The 21,796-nt window shown below is 61.0% G+C and overlaps 2 protein-coding genes across 2 annotated transcripts in view; both read left to right on the top strand.

Annotated features, from left to right (window-relative positions):
* The first annotated feature begins 3,912 nt into the window (after positions 1-3,912).
* Positions 3,913-11,789, top strand: LOC128970225 (alanine aminotransferase 2-like). Its single transcript, XM_054385325.1, has 11 exons — positions 3,913-4,026; positions 6,183-6,272; positions 6,364-6,472; positions 6,582-6,712; positions 7,493-7,736; positions 8,419-8,498; positions 8,580-8,716; positions 9,427-9,601; positions 10,073-10,228; positions 10,942-11,054; positions 11,443-11,789. Exons 1-11 carry the CDS (start codon positions 3,940-3,942, stop codon positions 11,531-11,533), a joined length of 1,413 nt encoding a protein of 470 aa, XP_054241300.1. The 5' UTR covers positions 3,913-3,939; the 3' UTR covers positions 11,534-11,789.
* A 6,027-nt stretch (positions 11,790-17,816) lies between these two features.
* The window catches only part of LOC128970299 (alanine aminotransferase 1-like), a 13,655-nt gene continuing 9,675 nt past the window's right edge, over positions 17,817-21,796 (top strand). Inside the window, exons 1-4 of the mRNA XM_054385417.1 lie at positions 17,817-17,951; positions 18,034-18,142; positions 18,504-18,637; positions 18,793-19,036. Coding sequence (XP_054241392.1) covers positions 17,817-17,951; positions 18,034-18,142; positions 18,504-18,637; positions 18,793-19,036 — 622 coding nt within the window. The remainder of the gene's footprint in view (positions 17,952-18,033; positions 18,143-18,503; positions 18,638-18,792; positions 19,037-21,796) is intronic.

Raw genomic sequence — 21,796 nt, 5'->3', positions numbered from 1 at the left:
CAGGAGGCTGGAAGAGAACTTATGGGGCTGCGATCTGTAAGTGGTGTGGACCCTGGACCCACAGGAGACTGGAAGGAGACAGGTGGGGCTGGGACCCATAGGAGGCTGAAATGTGTGGGGCTGGGAGCCATGGGAGGCTGTAACATGTGGGGCTGAGGACCCCCAGAAGCCTGGAAGTGAACTTAGGGGGCTGGGACTAAGAGTGGCCTAGAAGAGAAAATGTGGGACTGGGAGCCACAGAATACTGGGAGGGAACTCATGGGGCTGGGACCCACAGCTCTCTGGGAGTGAATATATGGGGCTGGACCCATAATAGGCTGGAAGAGAACATGTGGGGCTGGGACCCACAGGGGGTGGCAGTGAACTTATGGAGCTGGGACTCGCAGCATGCTGGAAGGGGACATGTGGGGCTCTGGCCCATGGCATGCTGGGGGGAAGTGTGTGGGGCTGGGACCCACAGGAGACTGGAATTGAACTCATGGAGCTGGGACCCCCAGCTCTCTGGGAGAAAAAACATGGGGCACCCCATAGTAGGGGTCCCTTAGGGGGCACCCCACAGCAGGGGCTCTCTCTATGGGGCACTCCACACCAAAGACTCTGTATGGGGCACCCCACAGCAGGGGTCCCTATGCGGCCGTCTGTGCCCCGCCACCCCCCAACACCGCGGTGGGTTGTGACGCCCCGCCCCCAAGCAGAGTCAGCCAATCAGCGCTGTATGGGTGGAGCCAGTCCAGCTGTTCCTCTCGCTGATTGATCATGGATGTGGCCCCGCGGGGTGACCGTTTCTGCCGTTGGGGGGCGCAGCGGAGGCGCCGTGAAACAGAGTGGGTCAGTGGGGGCTGGGGGCACCTGGGGGGCAGCTATGGGGCAGCTATTGGACCTGTCGGGCAGGTATGGGGCCGCTGTGGGGCAGATGCTGGATCAATGGGGCAGGTGTGGTGCCCAGGGGGCAGCTATTTGGCAGGTATCAGACCTGTTGGGCAGGTATGGGGCAGCTGGGGCAGGTATTGGACCTGTCAGGTAGGTATGGGGCTGCTATGGGGCAGATATCAGATCAATGGGGCAGATATTGGATCAATGGGGCAGGTGTGGGCAAGTATTGGACCTGTTTGGCAGGTATGGTGCAGGCATTGGACCTGTTGGGCAGGTATGGGGCAGGTATTGGACCTGTCAGGCAGGTATGGGGCAGATATCAGACCAGTGGGGCAGATATCGGATCAGTGGGGCAGGTGTGGGGCCTGGGAGGCAGCTGTGGGCAAGTATTGGACCTGTTGGGCAGGTATGGTGCAGGTGTTGGACCTGTCAGGCAGGTATGGGGCACCTGTTGGACCTGCTGGGCAGGTATGGGGCACCTATTAGACCTGTTGGGCAGGTATGGGGCACCTGTGGGGCAGATATTGGATCAATGGGGCAGGTGCCTATGGGGCAACTGTGGAGCTGCGGGGCCGATATGGGACAATTATGAGATCTGTGGGGCAGATAGGGGGTCTGTGAGACAGCTGTGGGGCAGATATGGAGGCTACAGAGCAGGCTATGGGGCAGATGTGGGGCAAATATGGGGGTCTAGGGGACAGCTGCGTGTCCCCCGACCTCGGTACAGTTGTCTCCACGGGTCCCATTCCCACTCCATGGGTCTCCTTCACCACCACCACCAGCAGGGGGCTGCTGTGGGTCACTCCCGGCCGCACTGTTCCCATGTCCCCAGGACCCCCGTGTCTCATGTCCCCAGTCCCGTGTCCCCCCATGTCCCCACGTCATCAAGCCCCGTGTCCCCATCTTGTGTCCCATGTCTCAGGTGCCCGTGTCCTATGTGGCCCCACATCCTCATGTCCCCCATGTCACCCCTTCCCATGTCCTGCCTCAGGTCCTCCATGTCCCCATGTTGTGTGTCATGGCCCTGTCCCCCCATGCCCCCCTGTCCCCCCATGTCTCCTGTGTCCCCCTGTGTCCCCCTGTCCTCCCATGTCTCCTGTGCGCCACTGTCCCCCCATGCCCCCCTGTCCCCCCATGTCTCCTGTGCGCCACTGTCCCCCCATGCCCCCCTGTCCCCCATGTCTCCTGTGCGCCACTGTCCCCCCATGCCCCCCTGTCCCCCCATGTCCCCCTGTCCCCCCATGTCTCCTGTGTCCCCCTGTCCCCCCATGCCCCCCTGTCCCCCCGTGTCTCCTGTGCCCCCGTGTCCCCCCATGTCCCCCTGTCCCCCCATGTCTCCTGTGTCCCCCTATATCAGGTCCCTATCCAGGACACTCCGTGGGGGTTACCCAGGGGTCATCCCCGGGATCGGAGCTGCTGGAGGTGGCAGGGGGGCGACAGCTGCCCATGCCCAGTCCCAGGACCTGCTGCCCAGTGCCAGTGGCTAGTGCCAGCACTCGGGACCTGCTGCTGGTGCCAGCCCTGGTGTCTGTTACCCCAGTGCCTGGTGCAGTTCCAGTGCCCAGTCCTGCTCCTGGTGCCCATTGTTCTGGTGCCAGTGCTCAGTACCCAGTACCAGTACCCAGTGCTGGTGCCTGCTGCCTGTGCCCTGTCCTGGTGCCAGCCCCTGGTGACTGTTGTCTCAGTGCCAGTACCCAATACCAACGCCTGTACTTGGTACCCATTGCCCCCATCACTTGCGGTCCCTGTCCTGGTGCCAGTGCCTGATTCCAGTCCCTTATCCTGGTGCCAGCTACCCGTGCCCATTTTCTAAGGTCCAGTGATTGGTCCTGGTGCCAGTTCCCAGTAGTGGTACCAGTGCCCATTGTGCATTGTCCCCATTGCCCCCAGTTCCCATTGTGCTGGTACCCAGTGCTAGTGTTGGTACCTGTTACTGGTACCAGCCCCAAGGCCAGTACCCAGTCCTGGTTCTTTGTGCCAGGTCCCAGTGCCAGTACCTAGTACAGGTTCCAGTGCCTGTTGCTTGTTGCCCCCAGTGTCTCCTGTTCTGATGCCAGCCCTCAGTGGCCATTGTCAGTACCAGCACTTGGTCTCTGGCACCAGTACCCAGTACTGGTTCCAGTGCCTCTTGTCCCCATTGCCCCCAGTGCCCTTTGTCTTGGTGCTGGTAGCTGGTGCCAGTACCCACTACTGGTGTTGGTTCCCAGTCCTGGTACCTGGTGCCAGTACCTGATACTGCCTCCAGTACTTGATCCTGGTTCCTGGTACTAGGTCTCAGTGCCAGTACCTAGTACTGGTTCCAGTGCCCATTGGCCCCATTGCTCCCAGTCCTGGTTCCTGGTGCCGGGTCTCAGTGCCCAGTACTTGGTACTGGTTTCAGTGCCCCTTGGCCCCGTTGCTCCCAGTCCTCATTCCTGGTGCCAGATCTCAGTGCCAATGCTTGGTACTAGTTCCTGTGCCAGTTGATCCCATGTTCATTGTCCTGGTGCCAACTGCTCAATGCCAGTACTCAGTACCCGATACTGGTGCCAGTATCTGGTCCTGCTTCCCAGTGCTAATTCCCAGTGCTGGTGCCAGTAATTAGTACTGGTTTTGGTGCCCATCACCCATTGTCTCTGTTGCCCCCGGTGCCAGTGCCTAGTGCCAGTACCCGGTACTGGTTCCAGTGCCCATTGCCTCCGGTGCCCCCGGTGCCGGTGCTCGATGCTAGTCCCCTGTACTGCTTTCAGTTCCCATTGCCCCGGTGCCCCTGGGGCGTTCCCAGTGCCGGTGCCCATTGCCCGGGGCGGTGCCATGCAAGCGGGGTGTGTGTGGGGGTGTTGGTATCGCTCTGCCCCTTCCGTGCCCAATCGGTGCCCGGTACCCGGCGGTTCGCTTCGGCGGGGGTGGGGGGGGGGGGGGGGGGGGGGGGGTGGTTGTGTGATGCGGGCACTGCAAAGTCTCCGACCCACCAGAATCCCGAAGGGACGATCCATGGCGATGGCGGCAGCGACGGGATCGCAGCAGCGGGGCCAAGCGGGCAGCGCTGGAGGTGCCCAGGGGGGCCGGGTCCTGACGCTTAGCACCATGAACCCCGCGATCCGCCTCGTGGAGTACGCCGTGCGGGGCCCCATCGTCACCCGGGCTCTGCAGCTGGAGCAGGATCTGCGGCAGGTAACCTCCCCCTCCCCCCGGCACCAGGGTACCCCCGGACCCAGGACCCCCCCTCAAACCGGGGCACGCACTGCCAGGCACCCTCAGGCTGGGAAAAACCCAGTGCCAACTGGGACACCCGCTCCCGGGGCAGCCACAGACCAAGGACTCCCACCCGAAATAATCGGGACACGTTCCCCATCTTGGGCACCGCCAAACTCGGGCTTCCCCCCCAGGGTACCCCCAAACCCAGGACCATCCCCTCAAGCTGGGAAACCAAGTGCCAGGCACCCCCAGACCAGAAAAAACCCAGTGCCAAATTGGGATACCCACAGACCCAGAGACACCCCCCCCAAAAACAATTACAAAAACAATTAATGGAGACCCTCCCTAAGGCACCCCCAAACTGGGGACCCCCCCCGCCCAGAGCACCCACTGCCCCCCACTCCTGTCCCCACGTCTTTCCCCCCCCTTCGTGTCCCTGCACCCACCTGTCACCTTCCCACGGCCATATGGGACCCATGGGTGCTGGGGGGAGTCGCGTGGGGCAGGTCCCCATGTGGGGGGTGCCATGGTTGGAGAGGTTCCCTGGGGGGGTTCCGTGGGTGCTGGAGGGGTCTCTTGGGGGGGTGCCGTGGGTGTCATACAGGTGCTGGAGGGAGAGTGCCTGATGGGGGGCGGGGCAGGGGGTCCCTTGGGTGCTGGGGGGGGTCCTTTGAATGGCAGTGTCACGAGCGCTGGGGGGGGCAGAGGGGGTGCATGGCGAGGGGGTCCCTTGGGGGAGGTCCTGTAGGTGTCATTGGGTGCTGGGGGAGGTCTCACGGCTGAGTGAGTCCTTTGGGGGGGTCTCTTGGGTGCTGGCAGTGGTCTCATGGATGATGGAGTCCCTTCGGGGGGGTCCCATGGGTGGAAGTGTCCCTTAGAGGTGTCCCGTGGGGGCCAGGGGAGTGTCCCAGCACCCCGCACCCCTCCAGCACCGCCCCCGAGGCAAAGTGCCAGCCTCATCCGGGAACTCCCTGTCCCCGGCACCCGGCCATGGGGACACCAGTGACACCCATGGGGGTGGAGACACCAATAGGGGACACCCTCGGGGACACCCGCATCACCTCAAGGTGCTGGAGCACCTCCATTGGTGTCCTCAGGTGTGTGTGTCTGCACCACTTGGGTGCTCGCCCCGTCCTGGCTCGGGCACCTCTGGGCAGGTGACAAGGGGTGGCAGCAGCGGCACTGGTGGCAGCAGGTGGCAGGGTAACACGTGGTGCCAGGCAGGGACAGAGTCCTGCGGTGGTGGCCAACGTCCAGGGCCAGTGACCACAGTCACCTCAGAGCTGGGAACACTCTGGGTTCCCAGTGTCCCTAATGTCCTCAGTGTCACCGTGTTCCAGCTATCCTGGAGGTCTCCAGTGTCCCCATGTCACAGCCATCCCTGGGGGCCCCAGTGTCCCCATGTCTCAACCATTCTCAGGGTCCCCAGTGTCCCAGCTGTTCCCAATGTCTCCATGTCACAGCCAGACCAGAGGACACTGGGTTGGTGTCATTGGTGGTGCCACCCCCATCGCAGTGGTGACATCACTGGGTTTGAGGGTGGCTGGACCTTGCCCCTGTTCTCATCTATGTCCTTGTCCCTATCCTGACTTTGTCCCTGTCCCCATCTCTGTCCCCATTCCTGTCCTCTGACCCTGTTCTCCATCCTTGTCGCTGTCTCCACCCCCTGTCCCCATCCTTGTCTCCACCACTGTCCCCATCCCCATCTTTGTCCCTATCCCTGTTCTTCATCATGTTGCTGTCCCCATCCTGGTCCCTATCTTTGTCCCCATCCCTGTCCCTTGTCCCCATCCCTGTCCCTTGTCCCCATCCCTGTTTCTGTCCTTTTGTCCCTGTGTCTGTCCCTGTCCCCGTCCCCATCCCTGTCCCTGTTCCCATCTCCGTCCCCATTTCCTGTCCTTGTCTGCAGTCCCTGTCCCCATCACTTGGTCCCTGTCCTTGACCCATGTCCCTGTCCCTCTCCTCTTCCTTATCCCTATCCCCATTCCCCATCCTTGTCCCCATCCTTGTCCCTGTCCCTATCCTTCTTTTTGACCCTGTCTCCATTCCTGACTCATCTTTGTCCCTGTCCCCTGTCTCCCCATACCCTCACCCCTGTCCCCATGTCCCCACCGCTCTTCCTGTCCCTGCAGGGTGTCCCCAAGCCCTTCACCGAGGTCATCAAAGCCAACATCGGTGATGCCCACGCCATGGGGCAGAAACCCATCACCTTCCTCCGCCAGGTACCAGCGGTGGGCTGGCGGCCCTTGGGGACACTTCTGAGGTGCCACCCTAATGCTTGAGGTGCCACTAAGAAGGTGCCACTGCCCCTAGGTGACAGCCCTGTGCCTATACCCGGAGCTCCTGGCCAGCCCCAACATCCCCGAGGACGCCAAAGCTCGTGCCCGGCGCCTGCTGGCAGCTTGTGGTGGCCAAAGTGCCGGTGGGTGACATTCTGGCACTCTGGGGTCACAGAAGGGGGCACCAAAGGGACGCTTTGGGGGACACCTCTTTGGATTCGATGCCACCTTTCTCATGTCCCTTCTGCCCAGGGGCCTACAGCACCAGCCCTGGCATTGAGCTGGTGCGGGGGCACGTGGCCAAGTTCATCGAGCGCCGCGACGGCATCGCCGCCAAGGCCCAGGACATCTTCCTGTCCACCGGCGCCAGTGATGCCATCGTGGTACGGTGACATCGCCCCCTCCTCCTTGTCACCAACCTCCCCTGGGCTGCCTGCCACCAACCCTGGGCTCGTTCCCACGCTGGGAGCCCACAAAGAGACCTTTGTACCGGTTGGCACCGGCCTCGTGGACTTGGCAGCGCCAAGAGGAGGAGGGGATGGCACTGGGGACAATGTGTTCTTGGTGTCCCCACGCCTCCTTGGTGTCCCCATTTCTCTTTGGTATCCCCATGCCTCCTTGGTGTCCCCATGCCTCCATGGTGGCCCCACACCTCCTCCCTGTTGCCTCCACACCTCTGTGGGGCCTGTGCCAGCTCCCTGCTCCCTGTACTGTCCCTGTCCCCATGGCCATGCTGTCCCCATGCCACCTCAGTGCCACCATCATCCCTGTCCCCATGCCCACAGTGTGCTTGTCCCCACACCAATCAGGTTCCACATTGTCCTCATGCCCATGACCTCATCACCCTCATGCCCACACCATCCCCATGTTTCCATGCCCATGACCTCCACCTCCACACCACCCCATGCCACCACCGTGTCCCCTCATTGTCTGAAGATGCCCTTCATCTCCACACCATTCCATGCCCTCCATCTCCACACCATTCCATGCCCTCAGCAACCATATCCCCATGATGTCCCCACTCCACCCCATGGCCCCATGCCCACCACCTCCACCCCACCCCCCTCATCACCATCTCCCCACACTCAAGCCCTCTCTAACCCCACCCCACCCTCTCCCCACACTGTTCCTCACGATGTCTCCGTGATGCCTTCACCCTACAGAGCATCTTGAAGCTGCTGGTGGCCGGGGAAGGTCGGACCCGGACCGGGGTGCTGGTGCCCATCCCTCAGTACCCTCTGTACTCGGCAGCCATCGCTGAGCTCAGCGCTGTCCAACTCAACTACTACCTGGCCGAGGACAAATGCTGGGCCTTGGACGTGACCGAGCTGCGGCGCGCGGTGACCGAGGGACGGCGTCACTGCTGCCCCCGCGTCCTCTGCATCATCAACCCTGGCAACCCCACCGGTACTGCCCCGGCTCACTGCGGGGAAGGGGGAACCACGCTGGGATGGGACACACGGGTTGGGATGAGTCTGGGTAGGGATGGAGGCGTGTGGGTTGGGATGGAGGCGTGTGGGTTGGGATGGGACCTGTGGGCTGGAGATGGGAGCCTGGGCTTGGACTGTGACTTTAAGACTGGGCTATGAGCTCAAGACTGGACTGGGGCACCTGGAATGGGACCTGGACAACTGGGTTGGGATGGGATACCTGGGCTGGGCTGGGACACCCAGAATAGGGTAAGATCCAAGACTGGAATTGGGACCCCAAGGTTGGACTGGGCCCCTCCAGTAACTTGCTGGGATCCCCAATGCCAACCAGTCCCACCCAGTGCTGGGACTGGGCCTCCTGGTGCTCTACTGGTACTGGGGCTGGGACCATACCCTTCAAAAACCCAACCAGTACCAGGACTGGGCTCCCCAGTACAGTACTCTACTGGGCGTTCATTACCCCTCAAACCCCACCCAGCCAGTCCCAGTGCTCTACTGGTACTGGGGTTGGGACCACAACCTCCTAAAACCCAACCAGTCCTGGAGCTGGGCCTCCCAGTGCTCTACTGGAAACCCTCCAAAACCCAACCCCAGTAGTGGGGCTCCCCCAAGACTGCACCAGTATGGGAACTGGGGTCCCATGCCACCATGTCCCTCAGGACAGGTCCAGAGCCGCCAGTGCATCGAGGATGTCATCAAGTTTGCCTACGAGGAGAAGCTCTTCCTGATGGCTGACGAGGTGAGGAGCACCCATAGGGTGTCCCCCATCCCTCAGGTTGATCTTCTAGGTGACTCCTCATTGTCCTCTCCCACCACCCAGGTCTACCAGGACAATGTCTACGCTGAGGGCTCAGCTTTCCACTCCTTCAAGAAGGTCCTGTTTGAGATGGGGCCACCATACTCTGAGGGGGTGGAGCTGGCGTCCTTCCACTCCATCTCCAAGGGCTTCATGGGAGAGTGAGTCCCACCTTGTCCTCGACTCTGTCACCTCTGTCACCACATGGGGGGGGCATGGTCTGACAGCTTCTTAGGTTGCCACAGAGCTGGGATGGGGATGGAGATTACTTGGGCCATGGGTCCAAGGGTTGGTGCAAGGATGGTGGTGGCACCACTTCATGGGTTCCATACCGTGGAGCTGATGAGGCTGTGGCCCCATGAGAGATACTCCAACCCTAGGGATCCCTTAGGGTGAAGGTGATGATGACACCACGCCAGGGTCTCATCATGGATTGGGGATGGTGATGCTGTGGCCCCATGGATCCTAGGGGTGGAGATAGTAATGCCACAACCTTGTGGGTCTCAGAGGACTTAAGATGCCACAACCTGGTGGTTTCTTGTCTGTCTGTGGGTCTCCATCATGGACCCCATCCTCCTTGTCCCATCTGTGGGCCCTTCTCTTTAGGTTCCTGTCCATAGGTTCCCATCATGGATCTCCATCCACGGGTCCCATCTGGGGGTCTTTCTGTAGATTCCTGTCCACGGCTCTCCATCCACATCTCCCTATCGGTGGGGAGCTCCTGTTCCATGGTTCCCTATTTATTCATGATCCCATCTCATGGGTGATCACCTGTGGGCCCCTTCTGGAGGTCTCCACCCATGGGGTCCTATCCACATCCTCCCATCCCATGGGTTGTGGTTGGTGCCACCATGGGCCATGTCCATGCCAGGTGCGGATTCCGTGGTGGCTATGTGGAGGTGGTGAACATGGACCCTGAGGTCCACCAGCAGTTGTCCAAGTTGGTTTCGGTGAGGTTGTGTCCACCAGTGCCAGGGCAGATCCTGCTGGACGCTGTCGTTGATCCACCACAACCTGGGGAGCCATCATATGAACTCTTCATGGCTGTGAGGATGGGGTGGGGATGGGATGAAGATACGATGAACTGGGACGGAAATGGGGATGAAGATGAGGATGGGGATAAAGATAGATGAAGATGAGGATGGTTGGGATGGGATAAAGATGAGGATGGGACAAGAATGGAGATAAAATGAACTGGGATGAGGATAGAGATGGGATGAGATTGGGTGGGATGAGATGGGATAAGGATGGAGATGGGGACATGATGAAGATGGGGGTGGTTGGATGGGGTGGGGATGGAGATGGGATGAAGATGAGTATGGTTGGAATGGAGATGAGGATGGGAGTGGGCTGGAGATGGGGATGGCGGTGGGGATGAAGGCGGGGATGGGATGAAGATGAGGATGAAGATGGAGATAGGGATAGTGTTGGGATGACACCGGATGGGATGGGATGAAAAGGAGGCTGGGAAGTGCTGGGGCTGGCAGGAGCTGTCCCCAGCCTGGCTGTCCTGGCAGGAGAAGAAGGAGGTCCTCAGCAACCTGGCCCACAAGGCACGGCTGACCCAGGAGATCTTCAACCGCACCCCTGGGATCTCCTGCAACCCGGTGCAGGGCGCCATGTACTCCTTCCCCCGCATCCACCTCCCGCCCCGCGCCTGCGCCGCCGCCAAGGTGCCCCCCGCCCCCGCCCCGGGCACGCGGCCTAGGCTGGGATCCATCCTGGCCGCCATGGGGCTGGGTGGGATCCAATCCTTGGGCCAACAGGTTGGGTGAGAGCTGTCCCAAGTGCTGTGGGGCTTGGTGGGTTCCATCCTTGGGGGCCTCTGGGCTGGATGGGATCCATCCCTGAAGTCATTTGGGTTGGTGGGATCCATTCTGGTGGTCATGGGATTGGGTAGGATCCATCCCTAGGGCCATCAGGCTGGGTGGGATCCATCCCTGATGTCCCTGAGATTGGGAGGGATCCATCCCTGGGGCCATCAGGCTGGGTGGGATCCATCCCTGATGTCCCTGAGATTGGGTGGGATCCATCCCTGTGGCCATCAGGCTGGGTGGGATCCATCCCTGATGTCCCTGAGATTGGGAGGGATCCATCCCTGGGGCCATCAGGCTGGGTGGGATCCATCCCTGATGTCCCTGAGATTGGGTGAGATCCATCTTGGTGGCCATGAGGCTGGTCAGGATGAGTCCTGGGTGCTGTGGTGCTGGCCAAGATCCATCCTAGCGTCCCTAGGGTTGGCCAAGATGAGTCCCAGCAGGTGATCCATGATGTCCTCCATGCCACGTGGTGCTGAGCCCAGCCCCACACATGGGTCTGAGCCCCACAGAAGCCACCCAGGTCAGCTGGTGGTGGTGGTGGTGCTGAGCCCAGCCCCATGCTGCAGGAGCAGGGCCAAGCCCCGGACATGTTCTTCTGCATGAAGCTGCTGGAGGAGACAGGGATCTGCGTGGTGCCAGGCAGCGGCTTTGGGCAGCAAGAGGGCACCTTCCACTTCCGGTGGGTGCTGGGGCAGGGGGGGGGGTTGAGGGTCCCAGCTGGGGATATGGGGCTGGACACCCAACCCCAAGAGCCTTGTCCTCAGCTGGGGATGGTGGAAGGGTGACAGCTCTGGAGGAACACAGGGGACCCAGGTGCTCCATGGGTTGAGTGAAGGATGGTGAGGAACAAGTAGGTCCCAGCTGGAGATATGGGGCTGGGCTCCCAACTCCAAGACCTTTGCCTTCAGTTGGGGAAGGAGGCTCCAAGGTCCGGTGGAGAAGGTCTTGTGTGCTCCATGGGTTGGATGTAAGGTGTGGGGGGGCTTGTCTGGGGTCACAGAGGGAGATATGGGGCTCAAGGTGGTGTCCCCCCCACAACCCTGGTCCTACTTTCTTCCTGTACCTAGGATGACCATCCTGCCACCTACTGAGAAGCTCAAGATCCTGCTGGAGAAGCTCAGCAGCTTCTACACCAAGTTTGTCAAGGAGTTCTCCTAACACCAACATCAGCCCCTGGCACCCCCAGCACCCCCACCAAGGCCTGGGTGCTACCGGCTGGACCCCTGCCCTGGGATGTTCTTGGTGGTCTTCAAGTGCCTTCAACCTCTTCATGCCTTTTGGGTGGGATGTGAGGACTCCTCATGTCCAGGGGCTGGTGTCCCCCCACCCTCCTCTCCCCATGTTCCCTCAAGAGACAGCAAGTGTAGGGGGAAACCCCCAGCGTTCACTCCAGCAATAAAAGGTCAGTGACCACCCTGGCTGACCACCCATGGGTGTCTTCTTCTACCCCACCAGGGCTGTGTTGAGACCCCCTACACACACTTGTGACATGGGTCCATCAAGGGGTGTGGTGGCACCTATAGGGGCTTTAATAGGACTGAGGGGTGACACAGGGCTGGGGTGACCCTCCCACCTCAGGAGAAGTCTTGGATGAAGGTGGCATAGAAGCAGGTGAGGGACAGAAGAACCTGCTCCAGGGTGGTGGCTGGCAGCAGCAGTGATACTGTTGGGGTGGGCAAGGGGAGGACATGGTTGCTCCCACACCAGCTCTGTTGCCCCCAACCACCCTTTGATGGCCAAACCCTGAGATCCTCAGCACCTTCTGCCCCACTAGTCCTACCAGTAGGGATCTCCTCATGCTCCAGCTTAGCCTCCAAACCTAACTGGGCCCCCAGGACCCAACTGGTCACCAAAAACCAGCTGTCCACCAACACACAACTCAACTGTCCCAACCTCCTTGACCTAACCCTAAACCTTCTGGCCAGCTTCCAACCTCCAGCCTAGAGCCAACCAGTACCAAACAGCCCCAAGCTCCACCCCCCAACCTCCCAGCTCCATCCAGCCCCTAAATGTCCAATCTCCAACCCTAACCTCCCACTTCCAACCACTTCCCAACCTCCCAGCCCTACCCAGACCTCCACCCACCCCCTCCCACCACCCAACCCAACCCAACCCCTCTCTCGCCATCCCGTGAGCCCTGGGCACGTCCCACCCACAACCCAGCCCCAAAACATCAACCCCAAGGGCCACCCACAATCATTCCCAATACCTGCTCACCACCTCCCACCACCTTACCACCACCTCCCAGCACCTCCCAGTCCCCACCCCCCCGCACCTACACCACGTGCTGGGTGCCCGAGGGCTGCCCGAACTCGCTCCCCGGGGCCAGCAGCACCCCGGTGGCCCCCAGCAGCTGCTGGCAGAAGAAGACATCAGGCTCCAGGCCCAGCTCCTGGGGACAAGGGACAGGAAGGTCACCCTGAGACAGGGGTGGTGGCACCTGCACCCACCATGTCCCCTCTCCCTGGGTGTCTCCAGGACATCCCAAAGCTTCCACGGTGTCCAACAGCCCTGGAGAGCCTCATGGCATCACGGTCCTCCATGGCCCCAGGATGGCCCAAACCACTTCCATGGTGTCCCCTGTCACGAGATGGCTCCTGGCCCCAAGCTGCCTCATGCTCTGGTGTGCCCCACCTCCCCATGGTGTCCCCCGTACCCACGGCATCCCACATCTCCATGGTACTGCACAATCCCCCAAGCCCCCCAGCCACCTCCGTCCCCCCAGGCTGGGGTCCCCCCCATGTCCCTGCAGGGCTCACTTGGGCCTGGCGCAGGGCGCGGGGTGGCAGCTGGAGCAGGGGGCAGGCACGGGCACCCCCCTGGCCAGGCTGGCAGCAGAGGGACCCCTGGCCCAGCACCTCCTGCAGCAGCTGCCACTGCTGGGCCAGGTGATGGCACAGCCTCTGCCGCTGCTGGGGGGAACTGGGTCAGCTGGGGGCACTGGGGGGACATGGAGAGGGACTGGGGGGAGATGGAGGTGGAACAAGGAGGTGGAGGAGGGATGGGATGGAGAGTGGAGTGACTGGGATGGGATGAGGATGGGGTGGAGATGGTGATGGGGTGGGATGGAGATAGGCTGGGGAGAAAAATGGCCATGGAGGTAACGGAGATGAAGAACAGATGGGATGAACTGTGAGGGGATGGAGATGGTCAGGGAGGTACAGATGGTGATGGACTGGGGTGGTACTGGAAGAGGAGAAGAGATGGAGATGGACTGAGGGTGGAGAAGGAAATGGAGATGGGGTTGGGATGGTATTGAGATGGAGATAGGATGGCCATGGGATGGAATGAGGGTGAAGATAAGATAAATGGGATGGAATGGATGAATGGGGACTAGGTGGGGATGGAGATCACAGAATCACAGAATGTTAGGGGCTGGAAGGGACCTCAAAAGCTCATCCAGTCCAGCCCCCCTGCCAGAGCAGGTCACACAGGAACTCACCCAGGCAGGCCTTGAATATCTCCAGAGAGGAACACTCCACGACCCCCTGGGCAGCCTGTTCCAGTGTTCTGTCACCCTCACAGTGAAATAATTCTTCCTCCTGTTTCCATGGAACTTCCTATGCCTCAGCTTCCACCATTGTCCCTTGTGCTGGCATGGGGCACCACTGAGCAGAGCCTGGCTCCAGCCTCTGGGCACTCCCCCTGCACATATTTATAAACATTGATGAGGTCACCTCTCAGGCTCCTCTTCTCCAAGCTACAGAGCCCTCAGCTCCCTCAGCCTTTCCTCATAAGGAAGATGTTCCACTCCCTTCACCATTTTTGTGGCTCTGTGCTGGACTCTCTCAAGCAGTTCCCTGAGGTCCTTCTTCAACTGAGGGGCCCAGAACTGGACACAATATTCCAGCTGTGGCCTCACCAGGGCAGAGTAGAGGGGGAGGAGAACCTCTCTTGACCTACTACCACTCTCCTGCTAATCCACCCCAGGATGGCATTGGCCTTCTTGGCCACGAGAGCACATTGCTGGCTCATGGTCATCCTCCCATTCACCAGGGGCCTCAGGTGCTTTTCCCCTTCACTGCTCTCCAGCAGGTCAGTCCCCAGCCTGTACTGGTGCATGGAGTTGTTCCTTCCCAGGTGCAAGACTCCACACTTGGCCCTTGTTGAACTTCATTCAGTCTCTCCCTGCCCAGCTCTCCAGCCTCCCTTCAGTCCAAGTCTCCCTGAATGGCAGCACAACCTCCTGGTGTGTCATCCACTGCAGCAGCTTGGTGCCAGCAGCAAACTTGCTGAGAGTGCACTGCCAGGTCCTTGATGAATACATTGACCAGTCCTGGTTCCAGCACTGACCCCTGAGGGCCTCCACTAGACACAGGCCTCCCACTGGGCTCTGTCCCATTGACCACAACTCTTGGACTTCTTTCCTTCATCCAGTTCACAATCCACCTCACGACCTGATCATCCAGACCACGTGGGATGATGATGGAGAAGGAAATGGAGAAGGTGATGGGATGAAGAGGAATGGGATGCGTTGGAGGTGGGAAGGGATGGAGTAGGATGGGATGAGACTGAGATAGGAATGGTCATGGAGTAGAGGTGGGATGGGGGTGTTATGGTGCTGGGCTCCACAGCACTCACCTCCTTCAGCCACCACTTGGACCACCACCTCCTGCCACCAGCAGGTCCCACAGCTGCCAGTGACACCCAGTGGGGCTCAACATCACCTACCTCCTTCCAGTCAGTGTAGGAAGCCTCAGTGGGCAGTGGATGGTTCAGGACTGTCTCCAGCATCACCTGGCCCACGATGCAGGGGTAGACAGACAGCCCCCAGGTGTAGAAGCACCTGAAAAGACTTGGATCAACGTTCACCACCTTGAAAAACCTGCCTGGAAACCACCTCTGGAGGTGGAGGTGGGTGGAGATGCATGGAAGAGGAGGTTCTGAAAGGTGTAGAGGGGTTGAAAAGGTCAAGACTCACCCCCCAAGAAGGGGATGACCGGGATGGTGGAGAAGGGGGCACCCATCTCCCACAGCACCCTCTTGAAGGATGCAAATGGGTGGTCAGCGTTGAAGGCTCAGTGCTGCTCTGTCTGCAGCACCCACAGGTCAAGAGAAGACAAGGTGGATGCCAGGGCCACCCCCCACCCAGCAGCCACCACCAGCACCCACCTCATCTGCCAGCTGCAGGAGGTTCTCCTCAGCCACCAGCTGGATGATGTCCACCATGTTCTGACGGCTCAGCACATGCCCTGCCAGAGGGACCACCCTGGTGTCCCCCCATCCACATGTGAGGAACCCACTGGTGTCCCCCCATCCACATGAGGAGCTCATTGGTGTCCCCCAGTCACACGTGAGGAGGTCACTGGTGTCCCCTCATCCACACACAAGGAACCCACTGCTGTCCCTCCACCCACAAGTGGCCAACTCACCTGTGGGGTCACCAGGGTTGACCACGCAGAGCACCTTGGGGTGGCACCTGGCCCGTGCCCGCCGCAGCTCCTGCCTCACCATGCCCACGTCCACAGCCCAGCCCTGCTCCTCGGCCAGCGCGTAGGGCACGGCCACCGCCCCTGCCAGCCCCGCGGCCCCAGCGTGGACTGGGGGAGCTGGCACTGGCACCAGCACCCCGGATGGACACGCTGAGGTCTCATCCACCAGCAGGGACATCGTGTCCTGCCAGGAAGAGCCATCATGGCTAGGAGGTCCTTGGTGGCCTCATGGCCATGGAGGTGGCACCACCAGTATCTCCATGCCAGCTCATCACCATGGCTGGAGGATCTTCCATGTCTCTGTGGTGTCCTCATGGCCATGGAGGTGTCACCAACAGCTCCTCTTGCCAGGCTCATCACCATGGCTAGAAAGTCTTTGGTGGCCTCATGGCCATGGAGGCGCCACCATCAGGTCCTCATGCCAGGCTCATCACCATGACTGGCAGGGTGTTCTCAAGGCCATGGAGGTGCCGCCACCACATCCCAGTACCACACTCACCACCAGGGCAGCTGAGGTGCCACTGCAGGGGAAGATGCAGCAGAGGTCACTGGGGACACCATTGTCCCTGCGTGCCAGGTACTGGCCACCATCAGGGCCACCCTGTTGGTGACATACTCCAGGTTGTAGACCTCTGGGGATGGAGATGGGACGTGATAAATTGGGATGAGATGAACTGGGACTGGGATGAAGATGGATGTGGGATGAGGATGGGATGGAGATCACAGGCTCAGAGGATGTGCACCCAGTGCCTCCCATTAGCTCGGCTCCAGCCCCATTGCCCAGCCGGGTGCTCACCCCCTTACCGGGGCTCCATTACACCCCCTGCCTACCTCAGCATCCTCCCCAGTTACCCGCACCAGTTCCCTCCCAGTTCCCCTTCCCGCTCCCCCTCATTATTTTCCTGTTCCCCTCCCGGTTCCCTGCTCCACTGCCCTATTCCACTCCCAGTTCCCCGCACCATTGCCCTACTCTCCGCCCAGTTCCCCTCCCCATTCCCCTCCCAGTTCCCCGCCCCATCTTCCTGTTCCACTCCCAGTTCCCCTCCCTATTCCCTTCTCAGTTCCCTGCCCCATCTGTCCATTTCCCTCCCACCCCATTTCCCCAGTTGCCCCCCAGCTCCCCACCCCATTTCCTAGAATCCCAGACTGCTTTGAGTTGGGAGGGTCCTTCAAAGCCCATCAGGTGGTACCCAGGGACATCAAGCACAGCAGGTTGCTCACAGCCCCAGCCAAGCTGCCCTGGGATGGTTCCAGGGCTGGGACATCTCCCACCTCTCTGGGCAGCCTGGGCCAGGCTCTCCACACCCTCCCAGTGCAGAATGTCCTCTGCAGCTCAGTGTCCATCTCCCCTTCTCCAGTTTGAAGCCATCACCCCTGGCATCACCACACGCCTTGATCAAGTCCCTTTCCATCTTCCCGGAGCCCCCTTGAAGTCCTGGAAAGCTACCAGAAGGTTCCCCTGGAGCCTTCTCTTCTCCAACCCCAACTCTCTCAGCCTGGCCTCACAGCAGAGTCCTTCCACCCTCTGACCATCTCCATGGCCTCCTCTGGACCTTCTCCAGCAGGTCCATGTCGCTCCTGTGCTGAGGACCTCAGAGCAGCATGAAGGTCTCCAGGAAAGCCTCACCACAGCAGGGCAGGACGGAGCCACCCTCCCCACCTGCGGCTGCTGCTGCTCTTGATCCAGCCCAGGCTGTGATTACTCCTGGGACAGGATTGGCTCCCACGCTGCCCTCCCAGTTACACCCCCCCAACCCTCCCAGTTCCCCGCCCCGTTTCCCTATTGCCCTCCCAGTTCCCCTCCCACTTACCCGCCCCATTCCCCTATTCCCCTCCTAGTTCTTCTCCCCATTCCCCTCCCAGTTCCCTTCCTCATTTCCCCATTCCCCTTCCAGTTCTTCTCCCTATTCCCCATTCCCCTCCCGGTTCCCCTCCCTGTTCCCCTCCTCATTCCCCTTCCTGTTCCCCGCCCCATTCCCACCCCCTGGCACTTGCCCACGGGACCGGCCATGGCCGAAGGGACGCCGGGGACAGCGGTGCCAGCCATGCCACCAGTACCACCCCCAGTGCCTGATGCCCCCCTGGACGGCAGCAGTGACGACGCTCAGGCTATGGGACTGGCACCAGTGACCATCCTACGCCAGGTACTGCTGGGCACTGGGGTTGGCACCACCGAAGCGCCACCATGTGCCCAGTCTGGTGCCAGCGCAGGTCCTTGTCACCCAGATTGTGGCTGCCTGCACCTACCCTGAGCTGCTGGAGGACCTTGCAGTGCCTGAGGGTGCCCGGTGCCGGGCACGGAGAATCCTGCAGGAGATGGAAGCTGGCAACATTGGTAGGACCTGACATAGCTACTGGGGTGTCCAGTATGGGTCATGGGGTGCCCAGTCCCACAGGGTGCTCATGAGGTACCCAGTATGAGAGCTATGTGGTGCCCATGGAGTGCCCAGTCCCACAGAGCATTCATGGGATGCCCAGTGTGAACTATGGGATGCCCAGTCCCACAGCATGCCCACAGGATGCCCATGGGGTGCCCAGGTAGAGCTATGGGCTGCCCCCCACAACGCACTGGATATCCAACCCCACACGGTGCCCACTGCCAACCCCACTGAGGTGTCCCACTGTGGGGTGGGGGTCATGGGGTGGCCCCATGGCATCTGTGGGGTGCCCATCAGTGCTGCTGTGCCTGTCCCCAGGAGGGTACAACCACGAGCATCGGGCACTGGGTGTGCCAAGGCGGGTGGCACAGTTCCTCCAGCGCCGTGATGGTGGTGTCCCCCGTGACCCCCACAGCATGGTCCTCACCAGCGGCACCTCCAGCATCCTCCCGGTGAGCACCGGAACCCCATGAGATCAGCTCCCTGCCGTGGGGGAACCCTCCAGGGCACCACCATGGTGGACACCTCCACCAGCTCATCCCCGTGCTGGAACTCAGCAGCTCATCATGGTGGACAGCTGCAAGCTCCCCTCCATCTCTTACCCCAGTTCGTGATGTCCCTGCTGGTGGATGAGACCTCAGCGTGTCCATCCGGGGTGCTGGTGCCAGTGCCAGCTCCCCCAGTCCACGCTGGGGCCGCGGGGCTGGCAGGGGCGGTGGCCGTGCCCTACGCGCTGGCCGAGGAGCAGGGCTGGGCTGTGGACGTGGGCATGGTGAGGCAGGAGCTGCGGCGGGCACGGGCCAGGTGCCACCCCAAGGTGCTCTGCGTGGTCAACCCTGGTGACCCCACAGGTGAGTTGGCCACTTGTGGGTGGAGGGACCGCAGTGGGTTCCTCGTGTGTGGATGGGGGGACACCAGTGAGCTCCTCATGTGGATGGGGGGACACCAGTGAGCTCCTCATGTGTGACTGGGGGACACCAGTGAGCTCCTCATGTGTGACTGGGGGACACCAGTGAGCTCCTCATGTGTGACTGGGGGGACACCAGTGAGCTCCTCATGTGTGACTGGGGGACACCAGTGAGCTCCTCATGTGGATGGGGGGACACCAGTGAGCTCCTCATGTGTGACTGGGGGACACCAGTGAGCTCCTCATGTGTGACTGGGGGACACCAGTGAGCTCCTCATGTGTGACTGGGGGGACACCAGTGAGCTCCTCATGTGTGACTGGGGGACACCAGTGAGCTCCTCATGTGTGACTGGGGGACACCAGTGAGCTCCTCATGTGTGACTGGGGGACACCAGTGAGCTCCTCATGTGTGACTGGGGGGACACCAGTGAGCTCCTCATGTGTGACTGGGGGACACCAGTGAGCTCCTCACGTGTGACTGGGGGACACCAGTGAGCTCCTCATGTGTGACTGGGGGACACCAGTGAGCTCCTCATGTGTGACTGGGGGACACCAGTGAGCTCCTCACGTGTGACTGGGGGACACCAGTGAGCTCCTCACGTGTGACTGGGGGGACACCAGTGAGCTCCTCATGTGTGACTGGGGGACACCAGTGAGCTCCTCATGTGTGACTGGGGGGACACCAGTGAGCTCCTCACGTGTGACTGGGGGACACCAGTGAGCTCCTCATGTGTGACTGGGGGACACCAGTGAGCTCCTCATGTGTGACTGGGGGGACACCAGTGAGCTCCTCATGTGTGACTGGGGGGACACCAGTGAGCTCCTCATGTGTGACTGGGGGGACACCAGTGAGCTCCTCATGTGTGACTGGGGGACACCAGTGAGCTCCTCATGTGTGACTGGGGGGACACCAGTGAGCTCCTCATGTGTGACTGGGGGGACACCAGTGAGCTCCTCATGTGGACTGGGGGGACACCAGTGAGCTCCTCATGTGTGACTGGGGGGACACCAGTGAGCTCCTCATGTGTGACTGGGGGGACACCAGTGAGCTCCTCATGTGTGACTGGGGGACACCAGTGAGCTCCTCATGTGTGACTGGGGGGACACCAGTGAGCTCCTCATGTGTGACTGGGGGGACACCAGTGAGCTCCTCATGTGTGACTGGGGGGACACCAGTGAGCTCCTCATGTGTGACTGGGGGGACACCAGTGAGCTCCTCACGTGTGACTGGGGGACACCAGTGAGCTCCTCATGTGTGACTGGGGGGACACCAGTGAGCTCCTCATGTGGATGGGGGGACACCAGTGAGCTCCTCATGTGTGACTGGGGGGACACCAGTGAGCTCCTCATGTGTGACTGGGGGACACCAGTGAGCTCCTCATGTGGATGGGGGACACCAGTGAGCTCCTCATGTGTGACTGGGGGGACACCAGTGAGCTCCTCATGTGTGACTGGGGGGACACCAGTGAGCTCCTCATGTGGATGGGGGACACCAGTGAGCTCCTCATGTGTGACTGGGGGGACACCAGTGAGCTCCTCATGTGTGACTGGGGGGACACCAGTGAGCTCCTCATGTGGATGGGGGGACACCAGTGAGCTCCTCATGTGTGACTGGGGGACACCAGTGAGCTCCTCATGTGGATGGGGGGACACCAGTGAGCTCCTCACGTGTGACTGGGGGACACCAGTGAGCTCCTCATGTGGATGGGGGACACCAGTGAGCTCCTCATGTGTGACTGGGGGACACCAGTGAGCTCCTCATGTGTGACTGGGGGACACCAGTGAGCTCCTCATGTGGATGGGGGGACACCAGTGAGCTCCTCACGTGTGACTGGGGGGACACCAGTGAGCTCCTCATGTGTGACTGGGGGACACCAGTGAGCTCCTCATGTGTGACTGGGGGACACCAGTGAGCTCCTCATGTGTGACTGGGGGACACCAGTGAGCTCCTCACGTGTGACTGGGGGGACACCAGTGAGCTCCTCATGTGTGACTGGGGGGACACCAGTGAGCTCCTCATGTGTGACTGGGGGACACCAGTGAGCTCCTCATGTGTGACTGGGGGACACCAGTGAGCTCCTCATGTGTGACTGGGGGGACACCAGTGAGCTCCTCATGTGTGACTGGGGGGACACCAGTGAGCTCCTCATGTGTGACTGGGGGGACACCAGTGAGCTCCTCAGTGTGACTGGGGGGACACCAGTGAGCTCCTCATGTGTGACTGGGGGACACCAGTGAGCTCCTCATGTGTGACTGGGGGACACCAGTGAGCTCCTCATGTGTGACTGGGGGACACCAGTGAGCTCCTCATGTGTGACTGGGGGGACACCAGTGAGCTCCTCATGTGGATGGGGGGACACCAGTGAGCTCCTCACGTGTGACTGGGGGACACCAGTGAGCTCCTCATGTGTGACTGGGGGACACCAGTGAGCTCCTCATGTGTGACTGGGGGACACCAGTGAGCTCCTCATGTGGATGGGGGGACACCAGTGAGCTCCTCATGTGTGACTGGGGGACACCAGTGAGCTCCTCATGTGTGACTGGGGGACACCAGTGAGCTCCTCATGTGTGACTGGGGGGACACCAGTGAGCTCCTCATGTGTGACTGGGGGGACACCAGTGAGCTCCTCATGTGTGACTGGGGGACACCAGTGAGCTCCTCATGTGTGACTGGGGGGACACCAGTGAGCTCCTCAGTGTGACG

The sequence above is a fragment of the Indicator indicator genome, chromosome 12 (assembly GCF_027791375.1).
Source record: "Indicator indicator isolate 239-I01 chromosome 12, UM_Iind_1.1, whole genome shotgun sequence".
NCBI classification, from domain to species: Eukaryota; Metazoa; Chordata; class Aves; order Piciformes; family Indicatoridae; genus Indicator; species Indicator indicator.
This window is presented reverse-complemented; position numbering and strand designations above follow the sequence as displayed.

Excerpts from the sequence above, each read along its gene's own strand:
- LOC128970225 (XM_054385325.1), top strand. The coding sequence starts at position 3,940 with ATGAACCCCGCGATCCGCCTCGTGGAGTACGCCGTGCGGGGCCCCATC. Across the intron at positions 4,027-6,182 it reads TGGAGCAGGATCTGCGGCAG|GGTGTCCCCAAGCCCTTCAC; the intron begins GTAACCTCCCCC and ends CTGTCCCTGCAG. Across the intron at positions 6,273-6,363 it reads CCATCACCTTCCTCCGCCAG|GTGACAGCCCTGTGCCTATA; the intron begins GTACCAGCGGTG and ends CACTGCCCCTAG.